The 25,260-nt window shown below is 52.7% G+C and overlaps 1 protein-coding gene across 3 annotated transcripts; it reads left to right on the forward strand.

Moving 5' to 3' along the window:
• The first annotated feature begins 5,253 nt into the window (after positions 1-5,253).
• On the forward strand, positions 5,254-22,508 carry C3H9orf24 (chromosome 3 C9orf24 homolog). 3 transcript variants are annotated; one of them, XM_038744175.1, is made up of 8 exons: positions 5,254-5,703; positions 6,185-6,281; positions 7,831-7,978; positions 9,700-9,812; positions 10,678-10,759; positions 14,613-14,835; positions 16,894-16,980; positions 22,314-22,507. In XM_038744175.1, the coding sequence occupies exons 3-8, from the start codon at positions 7,843-7,845 to the stop codon at positions 22,420-22,422; spliced, it is 750 nt and encodes a 249-aa protein (XP_038600103.1). In that variant the 5' UTR covers positions 5,254-5,703; positions 6,185-6,281; positions 7,831-7,842; the 3' UTR covers positions 22,423-22,507. The 3 variants fall into 3 exon arrangements, with proteins under 3 accessions (XP_038600103.1, XP_038600102.1, XP_038600101.1); XM_038744174.1 differs by lacking the exon at positions 5,254-5,703 and having other exon boundaries at positions 6,066-6,281; positions 14,613-14,830; positions 22,314-22,508; XM_038744173.1 differs by lacking the exon at positions 5,254-5,703 and having other exon boundaries at positions 6,066-6,281.
• Positions 22,509-25,260: the final 2,752 nt, after the last annotated feature.

Below are 25,260 nucleotides of genomic sequence, written 5' to 3' on the forward strand. Positions count from 1 at the left end.
TCCTGCCCTTTGACCCCCAACTCCCCACAGGTTTAGTCAAGCCATGGCATAGCCAGGCACCCCTGCCGCATCCCCAGTCCTCCCATCTGCCCATTCAGCCTGTCGGAATGTAAGAGCCAGCGGGTGTCCTAGAAATGTCTGCACTCCAGGAGGCCAGAAGCCTGCAGCCCCCACCCTGCCTGACTGGGGCGAAGAGCATTCCATGGCGTAAAGTCCAAGGAGGTGGTGTAGGGCCATGGTGGGTGAGGGTGAGAAAGAGCAGACTGGCCCTGAGGCATCCAGAGAGAGAGACCTTCCTTTCATGAGGTGGGCTGTCAAAGAGCACCTTGGGGAGTTGCCCCCACCATGTACAAGCATGTCAGGGCTCAGTCCTGGCACCTCCAGGATCAGCACTCCATAGCCCTGGCACCTCTGGAATCGGGACTCTATAACCCTGGCACCTCTGAGATCAGCATTCCATAGCTCTGGCACCTTTGGGCCTCAAAATGATAACGTATCTCAGCTGCAAAATTATACACCATTCCACTGTCTACTCCAGTCCAGCTTGCCTTGGCCAAGATTGCCCTGGAGGGGTGGGGATGGTGGGGCGGTGGGGGGGCTCTCTCCCAGAGGAGCAGGGGAGGGATGCAGTCCCCGCCCCAGCTCCTCTCTGTGCCAGTCTTTGCACCCTGCCCCGCCCTCCCCCGAGCAGGAGCCATCCTCTCTGTGCAGAGGCAGAGATGCCGGGACACCTGGGTCTAGCTCTGGGGCCCTGGGTAGGGGTGGTCCAGGTTCTGGAGAGGGTGAGGGAGGATGATCCCGGGAGCCAGGAAGTCTGGGCTGCTCTGAGCAGGACAACCAAAATGCCCTCTGCAACCCACCCCAGCATGGCACCTCCCAGCTAGCACACCCGCCCCAGCCCCTCCATGGCTCTGCCCTCCCAAAACTGGGCACCCCTTGCCGCTCCTCACCCCCGCCCGCCCACCGCAGCCCCGTCTCCTCCCCCGGAGCCCCACGTCCACCCCGTCCGTCCCATCCGTGTAGCGTGCTGCCTTAACCCAGCCGTCCCGTTGACCGTTAGTCCTCTTCCTCCGGAGCGTCCAGTCTCTTCAGTAATTTATTTGAAAGAAGATGTGTTTTTTGGAGACATGAAACGTGTATAATATTTTTTTAACATTTCCATTGCAGTATTTATCATTGTTACCGGTTGTGTGTAGTGTAACATAATTAATGATATTAAAAAGCATACGTATGAAGTGCGCCCCCCCCCTCGCCCCCGGCTCCTTCTCATTGGGCACACGGGGGAGGACGAGGGGACAGGGATGGTTGGCAGGAAGCTGAGCTTGCAGGCAGGATGCCTGGGTTCTGGTCCCAGGTCAGCATCAAGACCTGGGACAAATCAGTGCCCCATTTGGGATGATTCTCTCCGGACCACTCTCCTGGCCTGAAACGCCTTTCCCCGACACACCTCTCCTCGCGCTGTCCCAATAGCGAGAGCTCTGAGCCTCAATTTCCTCATCGGTCAATCGTATTTATTGAGTGCTAACTGGGCAGAGCTCGGTACTAAGCACTTGGGAGAGAATGACGTAACAGAGTTGGGAGACGTGTTCCCTGCCCACGAGGAGTTTACAGATATTAAAATACATTGCAGGTATGGACGTTAGTGCTGTGAGGCTGAGGGCGCAGAAGGGGGAGGGAGTAGGAGAAATGAGGGCTAGGTTGGGGAAGTTGTGATTTTAATAACCCTTGAAGGTGGAGCGTCTGTCAGATACGAAGAGGGAAGGAGCTCCAGACCAGAGGCAGGATTTGGGTGTGAGGTCAGTGACGAGACAGATGAGATCAAGGTACAGTGAGAAGGTTGGCATTAGAGGAGTGAAGTATGCGGGCTGGGATGCAGTAGGAAGGTAATGAGACGAGGTAGGAGGGGGCAAGGTGACTGAGGGCTTTAAAAACAAGAGTTTGTTTGTTGTGGAAGTGATGGACAAACACCAAAGGTTCTTGAGGAGTGCGGAAACATGGGCTGAATGTTTTTTGGTTTGTTTTTTTTTTTTTAGAAAAATGATCCAGGCAGCATTGTGAAGTGTGGACTGGAGTGGGGAGAGACAGGAGGCAGGGAGATCAGCAAGGAGGCTGGTGGAGTAGCCAACGCAGGATAGGGTGAGTGTTTGGAGCAGCGTAATAGCCATCTGGATGGAGAGGAAAGGGTAGATTTTAGCAGTGTCGCGAAGGTAGAATCGACAGGATTTGATAGATTGAATATCTGGGTTGATTGAGATAAGTTGAGGATATTGCCAAGGTTATGGGTTCGTGAGACATGGGGGACGGTCTACAGTGTTGAGAAAGCTGGGGAGGCCGGGGTTTGGGTAGAAAGATAAAGAATTCTATTTTGGACACGTTAAGTTTGAGGTATCGGCAGGTCATCCAACTAAAGATATCCTGAAGGCTGCAGAGGAGGAGAGAGGTCAGGGCCGGAGAGGTGGGTTTGGAAATCTTCCAACTTGGGATGGTAATTGAAGCTTTGGGAGTGAATGAGTTCTCCAAGGGCGTGGGTGTAGTTGGAGAATAGACGGGGACCCAGAACTGAGCTCTGAGGGACCTCCACAGTTAGGGGGTGAGAGGCAGAGGAGGAGCCCATGAAAGAGACGGAGAATGGGCAGCCTGAGAGATAGGAAGAGAACCAGGAGAACACAGTATCAGTGAAGCCATGCTTAGGTAACAATTACAGGAGAAGGGGGTGGTCCATAGTGTCACAGACAGCTGAGAAATTGAGGAGGATTAGGATGGAGAAAAGGCTGTTGGATTTGGCCAGGAGATCATCAGTGGCCTTTGAGAGGGCAGTTTCCATGGAGTAAAGGGGTTGGAAGTCATATTGAAGGAAGTCAAGAGAAGAACTAGAGGAGAAGAAGCGGAGGCAGTGGGTGTAGACAGCTTAGTGTCAGAGTTTGGAGAGGAAGGAGGAAGGAGGTGGGGTGAAAACTGGAGGGAGCTTTGGGTCAAGGGAGGTTTGGGGTTTTTTTAGGATAGGGAAGACATGAGCATGTTTGGGGGAAGAAGCCATGGAGAGCTAACAGTTGCAGATAACAGGGAGAGAAGAAGGGAGGGGGCAAGTGTTTCGATAAGTTGTGAAGGGATGAGATCAGAGGAGCGGATTTTGAAAGGAGGCAGGAGATCTCGAGTTACTACAGGGAAATGCGGGAAAGTCGAAGCAGGGGCAGGAGAAGGGAGAGACTGGAGAGGAGCAGGGGAGATTCTAGGGAACCTGACTGTAAAACTGCAGTTCAGTACTTGTCCTTTCTCCCCCTAAGACCGTGAACTCCATGCGGGACGGGGACAGTGTCTCACCTGATTATCTTGTATCTACCCCAGTTCTCGGTACGCGTTAAGCACTTAACAAAGGTCACCATTCTCTTGACTAACAGGTGAATATAAAATCAGAAAAATAAAATAACCGAGTTAGAACCTTTAAGCAGATTAATATGGAATACGAAAATAGAATAAAATGCTTCATTTCTTAAATAGCAACATGTGATGTGAACTATGAACCGATCTATATTTTCCCATGTGCTACGAATATTTAAGCCAACCCTAAGTTACTTTAGAGGGACGGGGCTGTGATTAATTCCCACCTATGTATTTTCTTCCAGCCCTTAAGTACAGTGTTGTGCACACAGTAAGCGCTTAATAAATAGTATTACTATTACTATTGTCCGGAATCCAAAATTTGTAATGACGAAGCTCAGAGCCGCGGCAATGCCCCGAGGTAACACACGATGGCGGGCTCGACCGACCATCTGGACAGATTGGCATGGAGAGCAGGTTTGGCTCACCAGGTTTCTAACCTTTCTGATCGCCTGCCCATCCGCCCCTCTAATGCCAGCCTTCTCACTATGCCTCGATCTCGCCGCCGACCACTCACCCACGTCCTGCCTCTGGCGTGGCTTCACTGACACGGTCCTCTCCGGCTCCTCTTCCCATCTTTCTCGCTGCCTGTTTGCCATCGCCTTCGTGGATTCCTCCTCTGCTTTCCACCCCCTGACTGTGGGGGTACCTCAGAGCTCAAATCCAAAAGTTACCCCGCCCCTCGACATACCCAGAGCCTTATCCGAGGCCCATCTCCTCCAAGAGGCCTTTCCTAAGCGCTCCTTTCCTCTTCTCCCATTCCCTTCTGCATCTCCCTGACTTGCCCCCTTTATTCATCCCCCTTCCCAGCCCCACAGCACTTAGGTCCATATCGGTCATTTATTTATATTAATGTGTCCCCCTCTAGACGGTCAGCTCATCATTATGTTGTCCTCTCCCAGTGCTTAGTACAGTGCTTTGCACAAAGTAAGCACTCGATAAATACGACGGACTCAGACTTTCCCGTCTGCCCTCCTATCTATCTGACCCAGCTGGCTACAGACTCCTCACTTGGGTTGCACGTGCTCCAGATGGCACTTTGGGGTTCGTAGCCCCCAGAAGCCTCTATGCCGGGGCACAGAAATGCAACATTTGCAACCCAGAGATGATTTCCGTGACTCCAAGGCTGCTGACTTTTAGGTTGCATAGCCACCGCCCTAGTCGCACTGCCCAGCTCCCACTGGCCAGGGCTGCTCTAACAGGCCCAGGACATGCCAGGGCTGATGCCCAGTCCACCTACCTTAAGATCAGTATGTTGTGGTGCTCTGACAGCTCTCTCAGAGCCTGAGACCATCAGGACCATGTCACCCTGTCCAACTGTCTGCCTGTCTGTCCATCTGCTTACCAGTCAGTCTACCCAGCTGCCTATCTGTCAATCTGTCCATCTGCTTACCTGTCTGTTCTGTACACCTCTTGGTCTGCCCATCTGCTTTGCTGCCAGCCTGTCTGTCTCCCCATCTACTCTACTCTATTTTTTAATGATGTGCATATAGCTATAATTCTATTTATTCTAATGGTTTTGACACGTTTTACATGTTTTACTACATGTTTTAGTTTACTACATGTTTACTACATGTTTTATTTTGTTGTCTGTCTCCCCCTTCTGGACTGTGAGCCCATTGTTGGGTAGGGACTGTCTCTATATGTTGCCGACTTGTACTTCCCAAGCTTTTAGTACAGTGCTCTGCACACAAGTAAGCACTCAATAAATACGATTGAATGAATGAGTGAAATGAATGCTTGTCTACTTACCACTTATTTATTCATTCAATCAGTTGTATTTATTGAGCGCTTACTGTGTGCAGAGTACTGTACTAAGCGCTTTGGAAGTACAAGTCGGCGACATATAGAGACGGTCCCAATGGGCTCACAGTCTAGTCTGCCTATCTACCCATCTGCTTACCTGTCAGTTTGTTTGCCCATGTTCCCATCTAAGTGCCTTTCTGCCAGCCCATCTGCGACCCTGTCAGTCTGTCTGCATGCGTGCATGCCTCTCTGAAATTGGGCCTGTCGGTCAGTCTGACCACTGTCTGCCAATCCTTCCAGCATCTGGCTCCCCAGCCCGCGGTACCAGAGAGGCTGAGCATCCCCCCACTGCCTGCTGTTTTTCCAGCCCCTGTGCCTCAGTTCCTCTCCCTCAGCCCCTTCTGACCTGAATCAGCCAGCCATCTGGGCTGGGTATTTCACGCCTGTGGACCAGGCTCTGGACAATGCATCCTGTGAGAGAGCAGAGCAGCGACAGCCCTCAGGAAGCTTCCAGTTCAGCTGCAGAGACCAGACGGGCACACTGACAGACCTCCATCCCAACAGACACACAGAGCCAGGGTGAGCGGGAGCTTGAGGGGAGGAGGGGATCAGGGATGGTCCTTCTGGCTAGTTCTGGGAAACCTTCCCAGAGGAGGAGGCCTCTCGACCTGGGCTGTGAAAGGGGGTGGGGAACAGGAGCGGGTCGGGTGGGGGTGGGGGGGGACCGTCTCAGGAAGAAGGGATGCTGAGGGCAGTGGCTGGGGATGAAGAAAAGGTCACTGGACTGAAAAAGGCCTGAGAAGAAGAGGGCTGGAAGGTCTCCCCTGAAATCTCTGAGGTTGGGCAGTGACATCACAAAGCGGGGCGGGGGGGGGGGGGGCCGCGGAGTGGGGAGAAAGGCAGAGGGGGGTCACTCACTTTCCACACCAGCTACCCCAGTGGTCAATGTGGACTGGGGGAGGGGCCCACCCTGACGCTGGGCAGAGCCGGGCAGGTCCCCCGGCGGGGAGAGAGCCCCCACGATGTTCCTGTTTGCTCACAAGACCAAAACCCCCATCAGCACGTACACCGACTCTTACCGGGTGCCATCGTCCATCAAGCAGACATATGAGGAGCCGCCCCTCAAGGTCTGGGAGGAGAACAAGTTTGTGACCCAGGTGAGTGGGGTGGGGGCAAGGGGGACGGGCAGGGGTGGGGGCAGAGTTGGTGGGAAAGGCAAGGCGCAAGGAGAGACAGGACTCTAGGATATGACCTCAGGCTATGGTATTTTAGGGGGGCAAGGGAGGGACACTGGTAGAGGAGCCCTTATGTGGAGAGGAAACAAAGACCGTGGTTAGCAATGAACACGCAAAACATTTGCACTCTCTTATAGATACCCAGAGAGGCACACTGACATTCCTACTGACAACAATTGGCAGATAAACGGTACCTATTGAGTGCTTACTGTGTGCAGAGCACTATACTGAGCGCTTGGGAGAGAATAATGCAACAGGAGTTTATAATCCAGAGGAGGAAACAGGGACATATACACATATGAAAAGCAGCCTGGCGTAGCTGATAGAGCCCGGGCCTGGAAGTCAGAAGGTCATGGGTTCTAATCCCAGCTCCACCAGTTGTCTGCTGTGTGACCTTGGGCACATCAATTCACTGTGCCTCATCCCTCATCTGTAAAATGGGGATTGAAACTGTGAGCCCCATATGAGACAGGGATTGTGTCAACCCGATTTGCTCGTATCCACCTCAGCATTCAGTACAGTGCCACACAGTGGCACACAGTAAGCGCGTAACAAATACCACAATTATTATCATTATTATATGGAGATTCACACTGACAGTCTCATAAATATATATATAGATAATTCATCCCAACACAAAGCCGTTGGGGCAGGACCCCTCCCATGGAGGAGTCAGATTTGGTCACACCTCTGCCCCAACCTAAGAGGATCTCAGCTTTCTGTGAGAGGAGTAACACTGTGGAATATAGCAGCGTTGCTGTGGGCTTGGGAGACAGGTTGAATAAAGGGCAACGCAGAAGGGAGAGAGAGAAGAGGGAAGGCCTCTTGGAGGAGATTTGAAAGTGGGGAAAGTAATTGTCCATTGAATTTGAGGAGGGAGGGCATTCCAGGCTGGAAGCAGGCCATGTACAAAGGGTCAGCAGCAAGATAGAAGAGATGGAGGCACAGCGAGAAGGTTGGCATTAGAGGAGCGAACTGTGCGGGCTGAGTTGGAGTAGGAGATTAGCAAGGTGAGGTAGGAGGGGGCAAGGGGATTGAGGGCTTTAAAGTCAATGATGAGGAGTTTTTGTTTGATGCGGAGGTGGATGGGCAACCACTGGAGGTTCTTGAGAAGCGGGGTGACATGTCCTGAACGTTTCAGAGTGAAGTACAGACTGCAAGTGAAGAGAGTCAGGAGGCTGGGGGGTCAGCAAGGAGGCTGATGCATATGTACATTACTGTGGTGGGGCTGAGGGAGAGGGTGAATAAGGAAGCAAATCAGGGCGACGGAGAGTGGGAGAAAAGGAAATGTGCTTTGGCTCACGGTGCCTGGGCTGGGAGTCCGTGCTCCTGGGTTCCATGTCCAGCCTCTCCTCCTTCCCCTATCGAAGGGCTGGGAGCACTGGGAGGACGGGGGCCCGGCTTGGCTCGGCCCCTTATTCCCTCCTTCCCTCTCTCCCTCCCTCCTTCCCTCTGCCGACTGGTGGCCCAGGGCCTGACTCGAATGGCGATGAAGAAGCCGGTGGAGCTGAGGCCACTGGAGGGGGTGGCACAGCGGGCACTGAACCAGTTCGCCTCCCAACCCCCCACACCCAGCTCCGCCTACCTGCCCCAGAAGTACTGGATCTCCGAGGCAGAAGGTACCACTCCCCGGGAGGGGGTGGGGGAATAGGCCCTAGGGTTGGCCCGGGTTTGGGAGGTTTGGAGGAGGGAGGAGGGACCAGGGCATCCAAAGTCAGGACGGGAAGACCTGGATCGGGAAGAAGCCAAGACACCTGCAGGACTTGAAGTGAAGAGCCCGTTCAAGAGGGGTCAGGGGTCAGAGAGATTTTCCCTCTGGGATGGGGTTGGGGGAGGTCTTCTCAGGGTGGTAGGAGGAGGGGATCTTGCTCTGCCCCTGCCTAGGGGTTTCACATCATCATACAGACAACATCATTAGAGAAGCAGCGTGGCTCGGTGGAAAGAGCCCGGGCTTTGGAGTCAGAGGTCGTGGGTTCAAATCCCGGCTCCGCCACTTGTCAGCTGTGTGACTGTGGGCAAGTCACTTAACTTCTCCGGACCTCAGTTACCTTATCTGTAAAATGGGGATGAAGACTGTGAGCCCCCCGTGGGACAACCTGATCACCTTGTAACCTCACCAGCGCTTAGAACAGTGCTTTGCACATGGTAAGCACTTACTAAATGCCATTATTATTATTATTATTCTTATACAGACCAATCAATCAGTGGTATTTATTGAGCATTTGCTGGCTGTTGTTTTGCAGAGCACTTGCCTGAGCATTTGGGAGAGTACAGTGCAACGGATTTGATAGACACAATCCCTGCCCACAAAGCTTACAGTCTAAAGCGGGGAGGGACATTAATATAAGTAAATAAGTTACGGATATGTACATTAAGTGCCGTGGGGCTGAGGGTGGGGTGAATAACGGGTGCCAATCCATTTGCTGGGGCAAGTCACTGAAACAGATTACAGGTAGGGGAAGCAGAAGGGTATTAGGATTGTACAGAGGTACTGAGGGGCTGGGGGGGGGCAGTGAATATCGAAGTGCTTAGGGGTTTACCCGCCCAAGTCCCTAGGTGACACATAAAGGAGAGAGAAGCAGCACAGCCTAGTGTTTAGAACACAGGCCTGGGAGTCAGAGGATCTGGGTTCTAATCCTATCTCCGCCATTTGTCTACCGTGGGACCTTAGGTGAGTCAACTGACTTCTCGGTGCCTCAGGTCCCTCATGGGCCAAGTGGAGATTCTCCTTCCTACTCCAGGCTGTGAGCCCCATGTGGGATGTACTGATCTTGTATCTTAATGCACTCAGCACTTAATACAGTACCTGGCACATAGTAACTACTTAATGTGTACCACCACTATTATAATGATAACGATGGCATTAATTAAGCGCTTACTATGTGCAAAGCACTGTTCTAAGAGCTAGGGAGCTTACAAGGTGATCAGATTGGCTCACAGTCTTAATCCCCATTTTACAGATGAGGGAACTGAGGTGCAGAGAAGTGAAGTGACTTGCCCAAAGTCACACAGCTGACAATTGGCAGAGCCGGGATTTGAACTCATGACCTCTGACTCCAAAGCCCGTGCTCTTTTCCACTGAGCCACGCTGCTTCTCTGAGCATGATGTAGTCCACGGGGGGAGGGGGTGGGCAGGGGCCGGGCTGCTGCCGGGGCTGGGTCACCTCCCTTTCTCAATCCGGGGGGTCTTCCCGGCGGAGGTGGACCCAGAGGCAGATCGGAAGCAAAGGGAGTCCAGCCACCGGGGGCTGGGGCTGGGGGAAGAGCTGGTGGCTTGGGTTGCCCCGAGAGCTGAGGGGGAAGGCCCCTTTTTCTTTCTTTGCCCCCTGGACGCGGGCAGAGAGGTTCAACCCCGTCTTGGTGAACGGGAACAGGTACGCGATGTGGAGGACGGGACCCGACAACAGCGCCGGCTGGAATCGCTACTCCTCTTACCTGCCGCCCCTGCCCAAGGTCGGTCTGCCCACCTGCCAGCCCTCCCCAGGCAGGGGGGCACCCGACCATCTAGGGGACCCCCGCCCCCTTGCTACCCTCTCATCTCTCCTTCCCCCTGAGCCGTGGCTGGGTTTTTTGTCCAGGAAGAGATAACTCCTTCATATGTGCAATACTCCTGGTTGCTAGGTGAACGAGCTGGCATAGGGGGAGGATTGGGGGCAAGAAAGGAGGCAGCTGGGGGTGGGATCTGGGCGTCGGTGCCAGTCGAGAAAAGGCCTCAGTCTCCCCATCTGTGAATGGGTTTGAGGACTGCCCGGCAGGGAGTCCTTCCCCTTGTGTGCCCCGGGACTTGGGGCCAGAGCCTGGGGTGGTGAGCCAGAGGCCAGGGTGGTGGGAGGGATGACAGCCTTCATTCATTTATTCATTCGGTTATATTTATTGAGTGCTTGCCATGTGCAGAGCACTGTAGTAAGCGCTTGGGAGTATACAATAAGACAATAAACAGACACATTCCCTGCCCACAACCAGGACGTTGTGGGCAGCTGGGACGTCAGTGGGCCGGGAGCTGGGCAGGGTGGCCGCGCTGTGGACTGAGTCACTGGATATGTCGGGTCCAAAGAAGGGGAGCCAGACCCTGGCCCTGCCTCCTCCTAGGACCCTCGAGGTCTGCTCCCAAGCCCCTGCAGACATGGGGGGGGCAAGGCAAGGTCCCTCCATGGTCCCTCTAAACACCCTCTTGGACCTGGTGGGGCGGTGGGAGAGGGGTGTCTCTGGGGCCCAAACCCCTAGCCACAGGCCCCGCTGAAGCACCCGTGGAGGTGATTCCGCGAGGGGTGGGGGCTTCCCTCGTCCCACCCTGCTGAGCCCGCCCGACCCCGTCCAGGGGCAGGAAGGCGGCAGGGAGATGATGTTGCAGCCGACGGCTCTGGAGTGCCCACCCAAACCCGAACGGCAGAACCACTACGGTAAAAGGGCAGTAGAGGCAGAGGGTGTGGGAGGTTTGTGTGCAGGAGGGAGACGGGTTGGCGGGTCAGGGTGTGGGTAGGGGTCGCGGTGGGTGAAAGTTGCTTGAATGTATCTGTGCATTAGTGGAGGTGTGCAAGGGGATGGGGGGATTCATTCATTTATTTGTATTTATCGAGCACTGACTGTGTGCAGATCACTGTACTAAGCACTTGGAAAGTACAATTCGGCAACAGAGATAGTCTCTGCCAATGACGGGCTCACGGTCTAGAAGGGGAGACAAACACTAAAATAAATACATGACAGGTATGTGCGTGAGTGCTATGGGGCTGGGAGGCGGGGATGAATAAAGGGAGCAGGTCAGGGTGATGCAGAAGGGAGTGGGAGAAGAGCTTAGGAAAGGCCTCTTGGAGGAGAGGTGTTTTCAAGGTGGGGGAGAGTGATTGTCTCTTGTATAAGAGGAGGGAGAGAGTTCCAGGCCAGAGGCAGGACCTAGGCAAGAGGTGGGTAGTGAGATGGGTGAGATTGACGTGCAGTGAAAAGGTCGCTCAGAGGAGCGAAGTGTGTGGGCTGGGTTGGGGTCGGAGAGTAGCAAGGTGAGGTAGGAGGGGCAAGGTGATTGAGTCCTTTAAAGCTGACGGTGATGAATTTCTGTTTGATGTGGAAGTGGATGCGCAGCCACTGGACGTTCTTGAGGAGTGGGGAAACACGCATTTTTGTCGAAAAATGATCCAGGCAGCAGAGTGAAGTATGGACTGGAGTGGGGAGAGACAGGAGTCTGGGAGGTCAACAAGGGGGCTGTAATCAAGGCAGGTTAGGATGAGTGATTGGATTAATGTGGTAGCAGTTTGGATGGAAAGGAAAAGGCAGATTTTAGTGATGTCGTGCAGGTCAAACTGACAGGATTTAGGTTTACGTAGGTGCGGAGTGGTGTAGGAAAATGCAGGTGTGTGCATGAGTGTCCATGGGTCTGGGGTGAAAGTGGGTGTGTGCAAGCTCGTTGTGGGCAGGGAATGAGTTTGCTTATTAATAATAATAATGATAGCATTTATTAAGCGCTTACTATGTGCAAAGCACTGTTCCAACTGCTGGGGGTAATCAAATTGTCCCACATGGGGCTCACAGTCTTCATCCCTGCTTTACAGACGAGGTAACTGAGGCCCAGAGAAGTTAAGTGACTTGCCCAAAGTCACACAGCTGACAAGCGGCGGAACCGGGATTTGAACCCATGACCTCTGACTCCAGAGCCCGTGCTCTTTCCACTGAGCCGTGCTGCTTCTCTGCATAATTATTATTGTCATTATTGTTATTATTGTTATAGTGTAGTCTCCCAAGTGCTTAGAAGAGTTCCCTGCTCACAGTAAGCGCGCAATAAATACCACTGAATGAATGAACGAATGAGTGAACAGGGGTTTACATGGGTGCATTGGTGTTGCGGGGGATGCACGGGTGTATCATGCGAATGTGTGTGGGAGGGTGCGCCCGTATCAGGGTACGAGGAGGTTTGCAGGAGGAGGGGACAAGTTGATCGAAGGTTCAGGACCCCATACCCCAGTTTGGTCATACGTGTGCGTGTGAGTGCATGTGTGTGTTGTGGAGGAAGTGGGGCGAAGCTGCCACCGCCTGGGGCCTTGTCTGGAGTGACCGAGGAGCCGATGGGAGGCCAAGAGCTTGGGTGGTCAAGCCAAGGGGAATCACACGCCCTGCTGCCCCTGTGAAAGGCCACTGATCACCTAGCTGGGGCCCAGCAGGACTCTGGGAGCTGGGACACCTGAAGCCTCCGAGCCAGACCGGGGCCTCTGCTCTTTCCAGCCCCAACTAAGCGGTGCCCTGCCCCCGGCCCCTTAGGGGGTCATCAATAATAATAATAATAATATTTGTAAAGTGCTTACTATGTGCGAAGTGCTGTTCTAAGCGCTGGGGAGGTTACAAGGTGAGATCCAGAGAGGCTGGAGCCGCTGAAGCTGGACCCTGGGGAAAGGAGAGGGAGCTGGGAACACCACCCCCACCCCAGCCGGCCATTTCCCACCTTGGCCTCCAGTTGGGCCAAGTGGCCAGTTCCAGCCCACTCCCTCCCTCCCTTCCTCCCAGGAAGCCTTTCATGACACAGGGAAGAGTGACCAGCATTCCAGGCTTCGGAATTGGCCTGGGGGTCCCGGTGGGTGTGGGGACCCCTCGGCCTTCCAGGGACTCAGATGTTCAGGTCCTCCTCCTACTGCCGCTGCCCCTATTACCTCTAGACCTGGTGGAAATCCCCCCACCTTCTAAGTCTTGTTGAAGGCACAGCTCCTCCAGAGAAGCAGCGTGGTTCAGTGGAAAGAGCGCAGGCTTTGGAGTCAGAGGTCATCAATCAATCAATCAAGCAATTGTATTTATTGAGCGCTTACTGTGTGCAGAGCACTGTACTAAGTGCTTGGGAAGTACAAGTTGGCAACATATAGAGACAGTCTCTACCCAACAGTGGGCTCACAGTCTAGAAGGGGGAGACAGAGAACAAAACCAAACATATTAACAAAATAAAATAAATAGAATAGATTTGTACAAGTAAAATAAATAAATAAATAAATAGAGTAATAAATATGTACAAACATATATACATATATACAGGTGCTGTGGGGAAGGGAAGGAAGTAAGATGGGGGGATGGAGAGGGGGACAAGGGGGAGAGGAAGGAGGGGGCTCAGTATGGGAAGGCCTCCTGGAGGAGGTGAGCTCTCAGTAGGGCCTTGAAGGGAGGAAGAGAGCTAGCTTGGCGGAGGGGCAGAGGGAGGGCATTCCAGGCCAGGGGGAGGACGTGAGCCGGAGGTCGACGGCGGGACAGGCGAGAACGAGGCACAGTGAGGAGGTTAGCGGCAGAGGAGTGGTGGGTGTGGGCTGGGCTGTAAAAGGAAATAAGGAAGGTGAGGTAGGAGGGGGCGAGGTGATGGAGAGCCTTGAAGCCGAGGGTGAGGAGTTTCTGCCTGATGCGTAGGTTGATTGGTAGCCACTGGAGATTTTTGAGGAGGAGAGTAACATGCCCAGAGTGTTTCTGGACAAAGACAATCCGGGCAGCAGCATGAAGTATGGATTGAAGTGGGGAGAGACACGAGGATGGGAGATCAGAGAGGAGGCTGATGCAGCAGTCCAGACGGGATAGGATGAGAGCTTGAATGAGCAGGGTAGCGGTTTGGATGGAGAGGAAAGGGCGGATCTTGGCAATGTTGTCATGGGTTCAAATTCTGGCTCCTCCAATTGTCAGCTGTGTGACTCAGAGCAAGTCACTTCACTTCTCTGTGCCTCAGTTACCTCATCTGGAAAATGGGGATTAAGACTGTGAGCCCTCCATGGGACAACCTGATCACCTTGTAACCTCCCCAGTGCTTGGCACATAGTAAGCGCTTAATAAATGCCATTATTATTATTAAGCCCCCGCTTTCCTCTTCTCCCTGTCCCTTCTGCGTCGCCTTGACTTGCTGCCTTTGTTGGCGATGATGATGATGACAATGGCATTTGTTAAGCGCTTGCTAAGGGCCAAGCACCGTTCTAAGCATGGGGGTAGATAGATACAAGGTAACTAGGTTGTCCCATGTGGGGCTGACAGTCTTCACCCCCATTTTCCAGATGAGGTAACTGAGGCGCAGAGAAGTGAAGTGACTTGCCCAGTGTCACACAACTGAAAAGTGGTGGAGCTGGGATTAGCCCCAGAGCACTTGTGTACAAATCCGTAATTTAGGTATTTGCATTAATGTCTGTCTCCCCTCCTTAGACCATAAGCTCGCGGTGGGCAGGGAGTGTGTCTCTCCCAAGTGCTTAGTACAGTGCTCTGCACAAAGCGAGTGCTCAGTAAATCCAATTGCTCACGCTGTGTCTGTCCCAGGCTCCACAGCCCCAGGAGAGCGAGAGGCGGTGGTGAACATGCTCAACACCCTGTCCCGAAGCCAACTGCCGTCCATCCAGGTGCCCCAGCACGTCCCAGGCCGGCTGCCCTTCCAGGGCTATGGCAGCCGCTGCACTGGACGCCACTACTGCCTGCGCGGCATGGACTACTTCGTGGACGGACCGCCCCCCAGCAGGCGCCCTCTGGGCCAGCAGACTGTAAGGTTCGCAGGGACCAACCGGACCCCACCCTGCTAGCCCCCACCGGTCCTCTTGATGATATTTCTTTAGTGCATTCTATGTGCCAGGCACTGGACTAAGCAGCGCGGCTCAGTGGAAAGAGCCTGGGATGGGGAATCGGGAGTCATGGGTTCCAATCCTGGCTCCGCCGCTCGTCAGCTGTGTGACTTTGGGCAAGTCACTTCACTCCTCGGTGCCTCAGTCTGTAAAATGGGGATGAAGACTGTGAACCCCACGGGGGACAGCCTGATAGCCTTGTATCTATCCCAGCACTTAGAACAGTGCTTGGCACATAGTAAGCGCTTAACAAAAACCATCATTATTATTACCACTAAGCACTGGGGTGGATACGGAGATGATCTGGGTGGAACAGGGGCTGTATCCAACCTGATTACCTTGTATCTGACTCAGCTGACCCCTGGGGAGAGTTTAGCCCTCCTCTTCCTCCCCCAACTCCCCCAGGGTCTACCAGACCTGCCCCAGGCCCCCCACCCCCACCCCCCTGCCATTTGGGAGGTGACTCCCTCTGGACCCCTTCCCAGGGGCTTAGCAAGAAAAAGGCTGGTCCAGACCCCAAGGAGGGAAAGTAAAGTCGTGGGTTCCAATCCTGCTCCACCACTTGTCCGTTGTGTGACCTGGGGCAAGTCACTGCTTAGTACATTGCCTGACACGTAGTAGGTGCTCAACGAGTACCATAATTATTAATATAATTAAATCAAAATTGGACACAGCCCCTGTCCCACATGGGGCTCCCAGTCTGAATCCCAATTTTGCAGATGAGAAAATGGAGGCACAGAGAAGTTAAGCAACTTTCCCGAGGTCACACAGCCGGCAAGTGGTCGAGCCGTGATTAGAACCCAGGTCCTCTGACTCCCGAGCCTGGGCTCCAACCACAAGGTCACTCCGAGGCCTCTCCTGCTCACCTCCCAAGAAGCTGTTCTCCCCAGGGCATGCTGTGTCTGCACCAAGCAGCCACAAGCAGCAGCTGGGCAGGGCCTGGGTCGAGGCCGGAGTTGGGTGGGGGGATGTTGGCTGTCCTGGCCCCCCGAGCCCCACCCGACCTCTTTTCATGCCACCTCCCGGGAGCTTCAAAGGATAAATCATGTTTATTGAGCGCTTCCTGTGTGCACAGCCCCATGCTAAGCGCCTGGGAGAGTACAATACCACAGTAAATAGACACACTCCCTGCCCACGACAAGTTTACAGTCTAGAGGGGAGGCTCTTCTGTCCTGGGTGTGGCTCAGTGGAAAGAGCCCGGGGTTTGGAGTCAGAGGTCATGGGTTCTAATCCCGGCTCCGCCACTTGTCCGCTGGGTGACTTTGGGCAAGTCACTTCACTTCTCTGGGCCTCAGTTCCCTCATCTGTAAAATGGGGATGAAGACTTTGAGCCCCCCGTGGGACAACCTGATCACCTTGTAACCTCCCCAGGGCTTAAAACAGTGCTTTGCACATAGTAAGCACTTAATAAATGCCATCATTATCATTATTATTAAACACCATCAGACTAAAGGCGGGGGGCCGGTTCAGTTGACCCTTCCAGGCCCACGATTCTGGTTCCAGCCGGCCCCAGACTTCAACCCGCTCTCAGAGAGCCTTCTGCGTCTCCCCGACTCGCTCCCTTTGTTCCTTCCCCCTCCCATCCCCACAGCCCTTATTCATTCGTTCATTCATTCAATTGTATTTATTGAGCGCTTACTGTGTGCAGAGCAATGTACTAAGCGCCTGGGAAGTACATAGCTGTAATTTATGTATCTGTATCAATGTCTGTCTCCCCCGCTCTAGGCTGTCGGCTCGTTGTGGGCAGGGAATGTGTCTGTTTATTGTGGCATTGTTCCCTCCCAAGTGCTTAGTACAGTGCTCTGACACAGTAAGCGCTCAGTAAATACAACTGAATGATCGAATAGCCAACTGGATTTGTGAAGTCCCCAGGAATCTCCCTGATCAGGGAGCTGATGGGGTGACGGGGAGGAAAGCTAGCCGGGCACTTGGCCGAAGGTGCTGGCTCTGAGCAACAATTAACCTGTCCTCTCCTTGTCTTTCAGGAGTGCCCCCCCATTCAGCCTCAGGCCAGAGATACCCTGTGCTGCCTCAACCCACCGTCCATCATCCTTCCCCTATGCCAACCTTAAGTAAGCTCTTTGTGCTTTCCGTCTTTTGATTCCTCCGACTGTCCCAGGCCCAAGACCCAAGTCCCCAAACGGGAGGATTTTCTGCCTTTCCCTTTCCATTTGCACTGCTCAGCATTCTTCTAACCTTAATAATAACGATGTTAATCATGATAATAATGATGGTCTTTGTTCAGCAGGTCTGTGTCAGGCACTGTACCAAGCGCTGGGGTGGATACAGGCTAATCGGGTTGGATGTGGTCCCTGTCCCACGTGGGGCTCACGGTCTCAATCCCCATTTTACAGATGAGGTCAGTGAGGCCAAGTGACGTGCCCAGTGTCACACAGCAGTCCGGGTTTAGAACCCAGGTCCTCTGGCTCCCAGGTGCGTTCTCTTTCTACTAGCCCAAGTGAGTGCAGAGCACTGTTCTGACTTCTAGACTGTGAGCCCATGGTTGGGTAGGGACTGTCTCTATATGTTGCCAGCTTGTACTTCCCAAGCGCTTAGTACAGTGCTCTGCACACAGTAAGTGCTCAATAAATACGATTGAATGAATGAATGAATGCTAGGGAGTGTGTACACCAGCAGCACAGAGCACATCCCTTGCCCCCTGGAGAATCTTTGGTCTAAAGCTCAGCTGAGAATTGAGCAGGAAAACCTATGGAACCCAACGCAATCCACAGGCATTGCTCCATTCCTGCCCCTGGGGTCAGGGTCACCCTAACTCGGGACTGTAGGAGGGATGATCCATAAGCAAACGAAGACAAGCTCTGGGAAGATAGGGAGGCCCCGTTGCAGGGGGCGGGGGGGGGGCGGGGGGGGGGAAGGAGGGGAAGGGTCACCGAGCAGTAGTGTGGCTACTGGAAAGAGCCCATGCCTGGGAATCAGAGAACCTGCTATGTCTCTTCTCTGCTGTGTGTGACAAAGTCACTTGACTTTGCCAGGCCTCAGTTCCTCATCTGTAATATGGGGTAAGTCCTCCTCCCACCTAGCTAGACTGTGACCCCCATGTGGGACAGGGACAATGTCCAACCTGATTAGCTTGGAGAAGCAGCATGGCTCAGTGGAAAGAGCCCGGGCTTGGGAGTCAGGGGTTGTGGATTCTAATCCCGGCTCCGCCACTTGTCCGCTGGGTGACTTTGGGCAAGTCACTTCACTTCTCTGGGCCTCAGTTACCTCATCTGGAAAATGGGGATGAAGACTGTGAGCCCCACTTGGGACAACCTGATGACCTTGTATCTACCCCAGTGCTTAGAACAGTGCTTGGCACATAGTAAGCGCTAACAAATACTATTAGTATTATTGTTATTTTATCTACCCCAGTGCTTAGTACAGTGCTTGGTCCATAGTAAGTGCTTGACAAATATAATTATTCTCATCCAGTTCTTCACTGTCCCCTGCCATCTTTACGGGACGTGGATCTTCATTGATTCATTCATTCAGTTGTACTTATTGAGCACTTACTGTGTGCAGAGCACTGTACTAAGCTTTTGGGAGCTATGCTATAAAACCGCTGATGCCATGTCACCAACTTGTACTTCCCAAGCGCTTAGTATAGTGCTCTGCACACAGTAAGTGCTCAATAAATACGATTGAATGAATGAATGAATGTCCTGGTCCTGCCTCCTGAGTGTGAACAGAGGAGTATAAACTGCAGTAGGAGGAACTGAGGTGAGAAGAACGCTGAGCAGTGCAAATGGAAAGGGAAAAGCAGTTATAGCTTTATGCTGTAACAAACAGATACATCTCCTGTCCGCATCGAGCTGTTGAGGCCCAGATCACTATGCCAGGGTAGGTGGGCACCTGGAGTCAGGGAATGAGGGGGAGGAAGGCAAAGGGGGTAGGGTGGGGGCTGGAGAGTCCCGAAGAGTTGGAAATAGATTGGATTGGGAGGACTGGAGAGAAGGACCTCTTGCGAACCAGCATTGCCTCCCGGAAAGAGCCCGGGCCTGAGAGCCAGAGGACCTGGATTCTAATCCCGGCTCTTCCACTTGCCTGCTGTTTGACCTTAGGCAAGTCACTTCACTTCTCTGGGCCTCAACTGCAAAATGTGGATTTAATACCTGTTCTCCATCCTTCTTAAACTGCGAGCTGCAGTGTGACAGGCACAGTATCCGGCCTGATTAACTTGCATCTATCCCAGCGGTTAAAACAACTCTTGATCCATAGTAAGCGCTTAACGAATACCACTTAAAGAAAAAAAATAAGGGGGGGTTGTCTGGGAGGGTACATTTGGGTCTCTTCTGAAATGCTATGTGTTAGGAATGTTTTATGAAGCTTCAGTGGGTGGCCTCTTGCCCTGGTGTTGAGGGATTTGCTGCGCAGTTTAAGTATTCACTCTGGCCTTGGTGATTTTGTAAACTTCAACCCAGACCCCTCTCAACCTGGTTCTTTCCAAACCAAAAGGTCTTAGCTGTCTCATCCCGTCCTGATAAGGAAGTTTCTGCATTCATTCATTCATTCATTCATTCATTCATTCAATTGTATTTATTGAGTGTTTATTGTCTGCTAAGCGCTGTACTAAGTGCTTGGGAGAGTACAGTATAACAAACAGACAACATTCCTGCCCACAAAGAACTTGTCTGGGTTTGCCTTTCCTATTGCTTGCATCCTTTCAAGAGGCAGCCTGAAGAATTTCAATCAATCAGTGGTATTTATTGAGTGTTTCCTGTGTGCAGAGCACTGTACTAAAGTGCTTGGGAGAGAACAGATCGATAGATACGTTCCTTACTTACAGTGAGCTTAGAGTCTGGCCGGGGGGACAGATATTCATATAAACAAATAAATTATGACTGTTCGTAAGTGTTGTGGGATGTGACCAATGACTCTAAGCCCCTCGTGGGTACAGTTTGAATTTGGAGGATTTTTTCCCAAGCTGGAGTCACTCATGGTGCAGATCATTTCTCATTTTTCAGTCCTCACACTCAGTTTTATGCTGAGTATCCCCTCCTGGGAGGGATTTCATCATCCCAGAGAGCAAATTTCCATTCATTCATTCATTCAATCATATTTATTGAGCACTTACTGTGTGCAGAGCACTGTACTAAGCGCTTGGGAAGTACAAGTCAGCAACATTCCAGATGTCACAGCTCCATTCCCTCTTCAAGATCTAGGAGCATGTTCTATCCAACTCAATCTAACTCTGTCCTATTACTGTGAAGCTCGTAATAGGCAGGGAATGTGCCTGCCAACTCTCTCTATTTTACTCTCTCAAGTAATAATAATAATAATGATGATGGTATTCATTAAGCGCTTACTATGTGCAAAGCACTGTTCTAAGCGCTGGGGAGGTTACAAGGTGATCAGGTTGTCCCACGGGGGGCTCACAGTTTTAATCCCCATTTTATAGATGAGGTAACTGAGGCACAGAGAAGTTAAGTGGCTTGCCCAAAGTCACACAGCTGACAGTTGGCAGGGCCGGGATTTGAACCCATGACCTCTGACTCTTTCCACTGAGCCACGCTGCTTCTCAAGTGCTTAGTACAGTGCTCTGCACACAGTAAGTACGCAAAATAGTGTTGATGCCCCTGGCTCAGATTCCTGGAGGATCCTGCTATTTATACGTCTTCCTTCTGGGAATGGGACTGCTTAGTAGTCTCCATCAAGAGTATTTATTGAGTGCTTACTGTGTGCAGGTTACTATGCTAACCGCTTGGGAATGTACAAGACAGAGGCAGTGTGGTCTACTGGTTAGATCATGGGCCTGGGGGTCCTTGCCTGGGTTCTAATCCCAGCTCTACCACTTGGGCAAATCACTTAATTTCTCTGGGCCTCAGTTACCTCACCCTGTAAAATGGGGGTTAAGACTGTGAGCCCCTAGTGGGACAGGGACTGTGTCCAACTTGATTAGCTTGTGTCTACCCCAGTGCTTAATACAGTGCCTGGCACCTAGTAAGTGCTTATCAGATGCCATTAAATAAACACAATGGTTGATAGACCCGATCCCTGCCCTTAAGCAGCTTACGGACATTAAAATAAATGACAGAAAGGGGAAGCGGCAAAGCACAAGGATACGTACGAAAATGCTGTTTTGCGCCCTAATAGCTGTTTTTCTGTTTCCTCCGATCCAGTCCCACGATTACTCAGTTTATCGAAGTCTGAGATGGAACTTGATCCAAGGCTTTTTGAAAATCTGAATGTGTTAGTTACGCCCTCCCATTTGCCCCAGCCACATGCTTGCCGAACCCTTCAAACTTCCCTTTGGCAAAGCCATGTGGTCTTTCCACCAACAGTGCGATTTGGCCTGTTCCCTGCCCCGCTTTCTCAACCTGTAACCCTGGTCAACTGTTAAACATCCTAGGCTTAACCATTTTTTAATGGTATTCGTCAAGCGCTAGGCACTGTACTAAGCACTGGGGCAGATACAAGATAATCAAGTTGGACGCCGTCCTTGTCCCACGTGGAGCTCGCAGTCTTAATCCCCATTTTACAAATGAGGTAACTGAGTCACAGAGAAGTTAGCAGACTTGCCCAAGGACACACAGCAGACGAGTGGCAGAGCTGGGATTAGAACACAGGGCCTCTGACTCTCAAGTCCAACCTTTTTCCACGAGGTTTTGTGCAGCTTGTCATTTCCATTCTCCTTTCGGGGGGAACCCTTAAGACAGGGTTCCATTTTTTTAGGGTAGAGAGGAAGGTGCCGCTGATCTAATTCTACTCCCAAATCAATCAGTCAGTGGTATTAAGCACTGACTGAGAAGCAGCGTTGCTTAGTGGCAAGAGCCTGGGCTTGGGAGGCAGAGGATGTGGGTTCTAATCCTGACTCCACCACTTGTCTGCTGGGTGACCTTGGGCGAGTCACTTCACTTCTCGGGGCCTCTGTTACCGCATCTGTAAAATGGGGATGAAGACCGTGAGCCCCATGGGGGACAACCTGATGACCTTGTATCGGCCCCAGTGCTTAGAACAGTGCTTGGCACATAGTAAGGGTTTAACAAGTACCATCACTATTATTAAGCGCTTACTGTGTACAGAGCGCTGGACTAAGCGTTCAGGAGACAATTTGAGTTGGAAGATAATGTTCCCTACCCACGAGAAGCTGGGGAAGCAGGCATTAAAAACAAATAAATACATTAAGATATGGATTTTGGAAAGGGAGCCAGCCTAGAGTGTAGAAGAAAGGGGCATCCGTGCATTCATTTATTCAATCATATTTATTGAGCGCTTACTGTGTGCACCGCACTGTACTGAACGCTTGAGAGAGTTCTCTATAACAACAAACAGATACATTCCTGCCCACAACGAGGTCACGGTGTGGGGGTGGGGGGGTGGATCCATGGGTGGGGGCATGGGAATTTGGGACATCGCTAATCCTGCAGCCTCTCGGCTTTTTGTCACCCCGCCTTTCCCCCCGCAGGTGGGATTCGAGTCACTTCAAGTTTTGCGGCCCCCAGAAAAACAGCTTCATCATCCACCCGGACTTTGTGTCAGAAGCGCTGCCCCGGCCTTTGCCCTGCTGCTGGTAGAGCCTGCCTGCCCACCTGCCTTCCTGGCCAGTATGGCCCGTGGGCCCCGGTGCGGAACCGAGCCTAATAAACGACTCGCCACCATCCCAAGGAGCTGCTGCATCTGCCAGAACCCAGCAGGGCCCCGAGCGTGGCGGGGGGGGGGGGGGGGGGGATTGGATGCCCACCCCTCTAAAGGGTAGCCACCACCAGACTCAGGTCCGGCCTGGGGCCCAAGCGCAAGTCCTGGGGCAGGAAGTGGTGCGGCCCCTGCCCCGGTGGATAGGGCACCTATGGGCCAGGGCCCGCCGGGCGCATCCCCTGCCCTGGGGGATAGGGCACGTATGAACCACGGCCGATCGGGAGGGAGGTTGAGGGGCTTAACATGGGCCTTGGAGCTAAACCTTCCTGTTCATTCCTTTCCCCCGGTGGAAATGGGCCTCCCAGGGCCTTTTCCTTTCAGCCCTGGGTTGGGGGGCTCCTCCCCAACTGGTGGAAACCTCCACCTTGCTTCCACCCTGGTTCAGGTGACCGTCCCCCAGACCCAGGATGGCCTCCCTGTCCCTGCCCCGTCCCAGCTGGGGAAAACTGAGCACCGGGGGTGGGTGTCGTGGAAGTCGGAGTGTCTCGGGGTCCTCTGGCCCGTCTGATCCGAACCAGGCAGAGCTCAAGCGGAGCGGACCAGCTGCCTGTGGAAGACGGGGCGGGGGAGGTAGAAGAGGAAGGGCGGAGGCCCCATCTCCTTCTCTGTTTACCATGTGAAACCTCTTCCCCTTGGAGGAAAGGGAATGTGAGAGATTTTCTGGAGAGGACAGGGGGTAGAACGGGACCGGTTCAGACCAAGGAACAAAGCTCCCCTCGGCCGGTCTCAGTAGCCCGGGCCTCTCCCCCACATTCCCTTGCTCCCCAGCTGTCGTGTTTCCTCTGCCCCTCAGAGACAGGCTCTGAGGCACCCTCTCCCCTGGCTGAAAATGAACACAGGTTGGTGGGAGTAGGGGGGTGGGAGCTGAGGAGGTTGCCAAGCCGCTTCCATTAGAAAATGACCAGGCCCAAGCACACAGCTTTGACCCTGTTAAAGCCGATAGAGGCTCATGGGGGAGACCGGTTTGAGTCCCAGCCTCCAGGGCCTGGAGGGACCGGGACCCCAAGATGGTCAAAGACCCTGGGACTTCAAAGCATTGGCAGGGGCAGGGCGGGTCAGGCCCTCCAGCAGGGGTTGGGGGAGTGGGGTGTCTGGCTCCCCGGACAAGGGACTTGGGTTTGTTTGCTACGGTTCTTCCCTCTCGCCCTTCCCTCACCGCAAAATCTGCTGCCTCCTGGTCAAGGCCCAGTTGGCCTCCTCCGCCCTTCTTGAGAACACAGGAGGTCTCCCGCCCAACACCTTTTGTGTCGGGCTGGGCCAAGGAGCCACAGACGGTGGAGCCCTCCCCCTCAGATGCTTCCTTGCCATCAAAGTCCATTCGATTCCAAAGAAGGCCTGGAAAAACGGCCGCCTGATCCCTGGCTTTCCTCTGCCAGTTGTTCACGTCCCTCATCCTCCCGCTGACGTGTTCTTGGCCCTCTCACAGGTTGGACGCGGAGACTCGCAGCAGGCCGAGGGGCAGGGTCTTCCGTGATCTCTGAGCCTCGGTTACCTCATCCGTAAAATGGGGATGAAGAACGTGAGCCCCCAGGTGGGACGGGGATTTTGTCTAACCGGAGTCACTCGTATCTACCCCAGCGCTTAGAACAGGGCTTGGCGCATAGTAAGTGCTTAACAAGTACCATAATCATGCATTCAATTGTATTTATTGAGCGCTTACTGTGTGCAGAGCACTGTATTAAGCACTTGGGAAGTACAAGTTGGCAACATATGGAGACGGTCCCTACCCAACAGCGGGCTCACGGTCTAGAAGGGGGAGACAGACAACAAAACGAAACATATTAACAAAATAAAATGAATAGAATAAATATGTACAAGTAAAATAAATACAGTAATAAATACATACAAACATATACATATATACAGATGCTGTGGGGAGGGGGAGGAGGTAAGGAGGGAGGGATGGGGAGGGGGAGGAGGGGGAGAGGAAGGAGGGTGCTCAGTCTTGGAAGGCCTCCTGGAGGAGGTGAGCTCCCCATAGGGCTTTGAAGGGAGGAAGAGAGCTCATAATCATAATCATCATCATCATCATCAATCGTATTTATTGAGCGCTTACTGTGTGCAGAGCACTGTACTAAGCACCTGGGAAGTACAAGTTGGCAACATATAGAGACAGTCCCTACCCAACAGTGGGCTTACAGTCTAAAAGGGGGAGACAGAGAACAAAACCAAACATACTAACAAAATAAAATAAATAGAATAGATATGTACAAGTAAAATAAATAAATAGAGTAATAAATATGTACAAACATATATACAGGACATATATACACATATACATCATAATTACTATTATAGAATTCTATAGCTATAATTGTATATAATATATTGTATTATTATTATTATTCTGTGCCCAAATCGGCGGCCGCCCCGATGACAAAGTCTGTGTCCCCTCCCCCCTCCCGGCTCCGGCTCCCGGGAAGGTCGGAGGACAGGACCAAGGTCTCCGGGCTAAAATTAGCCCGCTAAAAAGGGAGCTGAAGCCGCAGATGCGGCTGCAGAAAATAGCTCCTCGTGCTGCAACCTGCCTCCCTTCCCCCTGGCCCTGCCTAGCCCCGGCCCAGTCCCTTGCCCTTTGGCCCCGGCCCTGCCCCTCGCGTCTGGAGGCTGCACCGCCCCCTCCCTCCTTTCTCCCCTCATTCATTCATTCAATCATTCATTCAGTCAGTCAGTCAGTCGTATTTATTGAGCGGTTACTGTGTGCAGAGCACTGACTC

Source organism: Tachyglossus aculeatus, chromosome 3 (assembly GCF_015852505.1).
Source record: "Tachyglossus aculeatus isolate mTacAcu1 chromosome 3, mTacAcu1.pri, whole genome shotgun sequence".
Classification (NCBI taxonomy): Eukaryota; Metazoa; Chordata; class Mammalia; order Monotremata; family Tachyglossidae; genus Tachyglossus; species Tachyglossus aculeatus.

What these genes read in the sequence shown, in the direction of transcription:
- C3H9orf24 (XM_038744173.1), top strand. Translation starts at nt 6,147, where the DNA reads ATGTTCCTGTTTGCTCACAAGACCAAAACCCCCATCAGCACGTACACC. An exon ending in ACCTGCCGCCCCTGCCCAAG is followed by an intron (nt 9,813 to 10,677) that starts GTCGGTCTGCCC and finishes GACCCCGTCCAG; the next exon opens with GGGCAGGAAGGCGGCAGGGA. An exon ending in CGAACGGCAGAACCACTACG is followed by an intron (nt 10,760 to 14,612) that starts GTAAAAGGGCAG and finishes TGTCTGTCCCAG; the next exon opens with GCTCCACAGCCCCAGGAGAG.